General features: G+C 61.0%; 1 protein-coding gene across 1 annotated transcript; it reads right to left on the bottom strand.

The window, feature by feature from the left end:
• Positions 1–2,746: 2,746 nt before the first annotated feature.
• Positions 2,747–5,911, bottom strand: LOC141948878 (fibulin-7-like). The gene is made up of 8 exons (XM_074881825.1): positions 5,843–5,911; positions 5,249–5,405; positions 4,910–5,080; positions 4,578–4,703; positions 4,287–4,409; positions 4,060–4,197; positions 3,822–3,960; positions 2,747–3,107 (listed from the first exon to the last, which is right to left on the bottom strand). Exons 1-8 carry the CDS (start codon positions 5,909–5,911, stop codon positions 2,747–2,749), a joined length of 1,284 nt encoding a protein of 427 aa, XP_074737926.1.
• Between the last annotated feature and the right edge of the window lie 325 nt (positions 5,912–6,236).

Raw genomic sequence — 6,236 nt, 5'->3', positions numbered from 1 at the left:
CAGCAGTGTGCCCAGGTGGCCAAGAAGGCCAGTGGCATCCTGGCCTGTATCAGAAATAGCGTGGCCAGCAGGGACAGGGAAGGGATCTTGCCCCTGTACTCGGCACTGGTGAGGCCGCACCTCGATGAGTGGGTTCAGTTTTGGGCCCCTCACTCCAAAAAGGCCATTGAATGACTCGAGCGTGTCCAGAGAAGGGCAACGAAGCTGGTGCAGGGTCTGGAGCACAGGTCTGATGGGGAGCGGCTGAGGGAACTGGGGGGGTTTAGTCTGGAGAAGAGGAGGCTGAGGGGAGACCTCCTGGCCCTCTACAACTCCCTGAAAGGAGGGTGCAGAGAGGGGGGATGAGTCTCTTGAGCCAAGGAACAAGTGATAGGACAAGAGGTAATGGTCTCAAGCTGCACCAGGGAAGGTTTAGACTGGATATTAGGAAGCATTTCTTTACAGAACGGGTAGTCAGGTGTTGGAATGGGCTGCCCAGGGAGGTGGTGGAGTCCCCATCCCTGGAGGGGTTAAGAATCAGGTTGACATAGTGCTGAGGGATCTGGTGTAGTTGAGAACTGTCAATGTTAGGTTCGTGGTTGGACTGGAGGATCTTCAAAGTCTTTTCCAACCTAGACGATTCTGTGATTCTGTGAATCCTCCCGGGAGTGGGTAAGGCCAGAAAAGTCATGACCCTTCAAAAGGCCTCCGTGGGAGGAGAGGAGGGTGCCTGTGTTTCCCTTCATCCTCCTCCCCAAAGCCAGCTGTGAAGTGTTGCTGGTAAGGCTGGCTGTGTTTTTATGAAAACACCCAATATTTTCCAGGTGACAGAGGCTGGGGAGTCTCTGGGAGCAGACGGCAGAAGGGTGGGAGGCTGGTTGTGAGCTGGAGCCAGCCGTCCCACTCCCCAGAAGCTGCTAGGAAAATTCCCTAACTATTATATCAACCAATCTTTGTAGTATGACAATGCATTAATTTTGTCAATATATATATTAGTTCAGATTATACACTGTGATGTAATGAGGTAGTGGAATTTTACTGGAGACTTCAATATTGTTTGTGCTTAAGTAAAACTAACTAAAGGACAGCCTAGCCCTGGAAATAAGGACCTTGCTTCATGGAACCTTTCTCCATGAAAGATAAAGGATACCCCTTGGAAACCAAGATAAGGCCAGCATCCCAGCCCCTCTGACATGTCCCAGCGTTGTCTGGTGCCATAGGTCAGTAACTCCAGCAAGACTGACTCCAGGGACATCTGGATCAATAGACAAGCAGCAAGAATGCTGGAAAAATATTGTTGCTTTGCAAAGTTTTACTATGATTAGTAATAAATAATGTGGGTGTTAGTGATTAGTCAAGTCATGTTGTACCTGAAGGTTTGAAGGGTATAAGAAACCTGTAAAAAACCACATTTGGGGTGCCCAGTTTGGCTGGGACACCTCATGTGCAGGAATAAATATTTACCCTTGTAATTCTCTACTTTGCGTCCCAGCCTCTCTCCTCAGTCGGCACTGGCCAGCTGTGGATTTTTGTGACGCAGCACGGCCAGCCCAGCCCGCAGCTCTCCTGCCCCTGGGGAGGCTTTTCCCCCTCCTCCAGCAAAGCTGCCGTGCCGACCCCGGGAGCTGGCGAGCAGAGCTGGTGGCAGTGCCGGCCGCGGGTGCATAAGGAGGTCTTTATGAGCCGCCTGCGGTCTCTGCACAGCGGCTGCTTTGTGCAAGGGGCACTGGCACGGGCCAGCCAGACACTCACCTAAGAAGGCTTCTGTGTGCAGAGGGAAGGGTGTCCCGGGAGCAGCATGTCCCCAAAGGCCCTCGTCACCTTTTCACCCTCCAGCTGCTGGCAGCTCTCCCTGCGCAGGGGTCTGGCCGTGCTGGTGGTGGCATGGGGTGCCCAAGGACCATGGGGGGCTGCACATCTTTTGTTCTCCCTGCCGACCTTTCCTCAAAGTGGGAGCAGGGGAGCAGCTCGGGTGTTCAGCGAGCTGCGGAGCTGCAGCTTTGACTGCCCATGCATTCGGCTCCTGTCAGAGCTGTTGCAGAGGGAAGTCTCCTGGCCGCAGGGAAGCGCAGCCCCTGGGCACCATCCCCTGCTCACCTGGTGCCAGGGAGCCCCGCTGTGCTTTCCTGGCACCTGCCAAAGGGCTGGGGACAAGCCTTGGCTGTGCAGGATGTGCAGGACAGTGTGTTCAGCCCATCTCCCCGTCCTGCACTGGGTGGCCCCCAGGAACAGTGGTGCTGGGAGGGACGTGGACACTGCATGATCCTGTGTGGGCTTGGCAGCTCTTCTGACACCCCGAGCTCTGCAAGGGGACCCTGCCGTGACCACAGCCCCCAGCTCTCCCCAGCAGCTTGTCCCAGGAGCACGGGGCTGCTCCCACACAGCAGGCATAGAGCAAGGAGGACACCCTTCCTACAGCCACTTTTCTTTTATTAGAGGTTACAAGATACAAGGAGCTGGCCCTGCACACCACATGCCGTCGGCTCGCTCTGCCATGCCCCTCTGTGTGCCGTGCGGGCAGAGAGGAGGGGGGCTGGCAGAGGCAGGCACCCCCAGGCTGGTCCCCCCCTTGCCTGCAGGGTTTTCCTTGCAGCCTTTGCGACAGGCACCATTTCTGCAGCGGTGGCTTTGCCCTACCAGCCATGAGCAAGCATTACAGGAGAGGGATGTCTCCAATGGGACAAGAACTGCAACTGCTGAGCTGCAACCGCTCCATCACTCCCCAGGAGAGACCCTGGCTTGGCCCCACACCCACCTCCAAAGGGGATCAGAACTCATATGGGGACACAAAGACTGTGACCTTGAAGATGTGCTTGCCCAGGAGGACCTTGCGGGAGAACTCACTCATCTCCAGGTCCACCTCCAGTGTGACCGGCCCCGCCACAGGGCTGGTGAGCACCAGCTCTCCCATCTGCCGGTCAGAGCGCCGCACGGTGAAGACGCCCTGTCCCCGGCCGCCCATGATGGCGAAGCGTAGGCTGTCGCCCACGAAGCGGGTGGTGGACATCTTGAAGAGGACACGGGGCACGGTGCGGTTGGCCTGGAGCGGCAGGTAGTGGAAGGAGATGGAGGTGGCAGCCAGGCGACAGGCTCGGCTCTCCATGGGGCAGGGGTTCCTCTCACACTGGCTGCCAGGAGAGAAGGGGTACCACTGCTCAGCGCCGTGGTTTGACTCTCAAAGAGCTGCCCACATCCTTGCGAACAAGCCTAGCCCGTGCTGCAGGCAGCGTCTCCAGTCCCAGTGTCAGTCCTGTGGCAGAGCAACCCAAAGCAGCCACATCCAAGTGTGCGCAGCAGCAGATTTCTCTCCCATCCCTGCCTCTGCCAGGCAAATGCCTTGCAGGGATGCTGCTCTGAGGCTGGGACTGGGGGTACCACAGTCCCAGCTGGAGGCCAGGGATGGAGCCAGGCTCAGATGTGCCTTCCACAGAGGAACTTGTCTGGAGCAGGGATGCTCCTCTGCTTCGGTGGCTTGTGGTTGGCCACAGTTTAGTCTCAAGAGCAGGACCAGGGGGGTTTTGCCTGCTGGATGGCAGATGACAGCACTGCATGGATGTGCAGTGGAGGGGAGATGGTGTCATTCCCCTCAGGCTGGGGCTGGGGTCCTGGATAAAGCCCATGTATTGGGGTGCTTCCACCTGCACCCCTAGCCACCGGCATCCTGAGACCATCAGAGAGCATGCTGAGCCCACCCAGTTACCCCACATGGCAGTTTGCTACCAGCGCTGGCTGCCACGCTCCCTGCTGCCCCCGGGGTGACATGATATGGTCCCCAGGGCACCGTAGGACCCGTCACCTGGGGGACAGAGCTTGACACAGCCCAAGCCATGCGCAGTACTCACAAGGCAGAGGTCTTGACGTAGCTGGTGTTGTGGCGTGGTGGGGGGCACTTGGGGCGCACGCAGCGGTGGCCCCCAAAGGTGTTGATGCAGAGGTCACCCTGGGTGCAGTTGTGCTGCTTCCCGGTGCACTCATTCACGTCTGTGGCAGTGGCATGGGGTGAGTGGGGCCATCCCCGCTGCTCCCCACCGCACCCCTGGTCCTGTGGGATGCTCCGTGCCCTGCACCCACCACTCTTACCCTCACAGGTGTTGCGGTCAGCGCGAAGCAGGTAGCCAGGGGGGCAGAGGCAACGGTAGGAACCAGGGAGGTTGAGGCAGTCATGGAGGCAAAGCCGGGTCTGGGGGCTGGACTGGAAAAGCTGGCACTCATCCACATCTGGGGGGACAGAGTGGGGCATGGCTGGGGGTCCTGTCACCGCTGAGCCTCAGTTTCCCCCCTCCCCACCATCTTCACCCCCCTTTTACCATGGCACACGCCGCTGGCTCGCATCTGGAAGCCAGCGTCACAGCTGCAGCGCCGGGAACCTGCGCGGCCCTCGGCACAGCGGGGCTGGCGGCTGAAGGAGGCGTTGCTCAATGTCACCCAGTCTGTGGGGGGAAACAGGTGTCACTGCTGGGGTGGGGGGCACAGGGAGATGGGTGAGGGCTGAGGTCCCAGGGGACTGGCTGCCAGGGAAGCAGGAGATGGGTCCAGCGTGACTGGGTGCTGACCCCCTGAGCATCCCCATCCTCTGCAGCCCAAACCCAGGCACCTACAGGCATAGATGGGGCTCTGGCAGCTGGGGCCTGACCAGCCCCGTGGGCAGAGGCACGTGTAGCTCTGGTTGCCATCCACACAGGTCCCGCTGTTGGCACACGGATTGCTGGAACAGTCATCAATACCTAGGGAGAAGGAGCTCATGAACACCAGCTGGAGAGGCGCATCCTCACCCCATCCTGCTGCCCAGCCTCGGTGCCCATTGCTGCGGCCTCTGGGCTGCTCTCCCTGCAGCCAAGGGAGCAGGGCGATGGGACCCTGCGGCTTGGGGTGGTGCAGGAGCCCCCAGGCAGGGCTGAGCCCCCAACGCCCCAACCCTGCTCCACTTCACTTCTGCAGAAGGGCTGGGTGCCGCTCCATGTGCGGTCGTGCCGGCAGGCGCGTGTCTCCGAGCCCACCAGCCGGAAGCCGGCGTCGCAGACGAAGTGAACGTCGTGGCCCACCCGTGTGCTCCGGCCCAGCATCCGCCCGTTCAGGGGCACCGCCAGCTGCGGACAGGTCTCTGTGGACAGACAGACACAGGTGAGGACAGACATCACCAGACTGGATCTGACCCCAGCCCCGGCGAGGAGCTGGAGGTCCCTTGCCCAGGCTGCTCGCTGGGGGTCTAGGGGTCCAAGGTGGCCCCGTGGGGGTGTCACCCCCACAGCAGTGACCCGGCCAGGGTTACCGTTGCGTTTGGTGGCCTGTCTCTGGAGGCGGCTCTGGAGGACAGAGAGCTGCTGCCGGAGACCACGCGTGCCCCGCAAGTGGGCAGCCTCCTGTGCCGCCAGTAGCTTCTGCATCTGCCGCACTGCGCTGAGCGCCTGCTGTGGGCTCAGGCACTCCTGGGGGGACACAAGGACATCCCTGTCACCTGCTGGGCTCCCCCGCCACCCTGCCGCAGCCCGTGGGGACCCTTCCAAGGGTCAGAGTTGGTTTGGATGCCCTGCCCTGGGCAGAGCCCTTTCCTCCCCATCCCAGTGCGGGGTCTACCCCTGCCTCCATATCTGCTCCAGCCTCAGCCCCTCTGCTCAGTCCTGCCCCGGCACTTGGATGCCGAGGAGCGGCTCGGATGCCCTGGGTGGGTTTAGCATCGTCTTGCTGCTGCAGGGGAAAAGCCCCACGACCCGTCCCTTCTGGCCCCGGGCAGCTCCGTGAGCACCGTAGCCATGCTGTACCCTCCCCTCCCCGGGGCAGTGCCAGGGTGCTGGGGTGTGAGAGGTGGGTGCTTAGAAGCCCCCAATCTGCAAGGGGGCTGGAGGGGAGGCACAAATGTCCTTACCTGGGTGCTGCCAAGGGGCAGCTGCAGGATGCCCAGGGCCAGCCAGGCTGGCAGCGGGATGAGGAGCATCGTGCCGGGGCTGGCTCCGGCCACGCAGGCTGCAGGGACGAGACGCCGGTGGTCCGGTTCTGCCCCGCTCGCTCACAGCCGCGCTCCTGCGCTCGCCGGGATTTATCCGCAGCGCGTACCCGTGTGTTTGTTGGTTTTTCCCCTGGCTGAGACCGAGCAGTAGGAAAGTTTCCCCTTGGCACTGGCGCCAGCCTCTCCCTTCCCTTCCCTCTCTGCACATCAGAGGCTTTGGGGCCTTTCATGTCACAGGGCCAGCAGATGCTGGGGCCAGGCGGTGGCTGTCACAGTACCCGTGGTTCCAGGCTCCCCCCATGGCCAGCCACGG

This window comes from Strix uralensis, chromosome 12 (assembly GCF_047716275.1).
Source record: "Strix uralensis isolate ZFMK-TIS-50842 chromosome 12, bStrUra1, whole genome shotgun sequence".
NCBI classification, from domain to species: domain Eukaryota; kingdom Metazoa; phylum Chordata; class Aves; order Strigiformes; family Strigidae; genus Strix; species Strix uralensis.
This window is presented reverse-complemented; position numbering and strand designations above follow the sequence as displayed.

Bases quoted from the DNA above. Each gene is read 5' to 3' on its own strand.
- LOC141948878 (XM_074881825.1), bottom strand. From the start codon at position 5,911: ATGCTCCTCATCCCGCTGCCAGCCTGGCTGGCCCTGGGCATCCTGCAG. The intron at 5,406-5,842 runs GTAAGGACATTT...GTGTCCCCCCAG, and splicing joins TGCCCCTTGGCAGCACCCAG to GAGTGCCTGAGCCCACAGCA. The intron at 3,961-4,059 runs GTAAGAGTGGTG...CCACTGCCACAG, and splicing joins TGACCGCAACACCTGTGAGG to ACGTGAATGAGTGCACCGGG.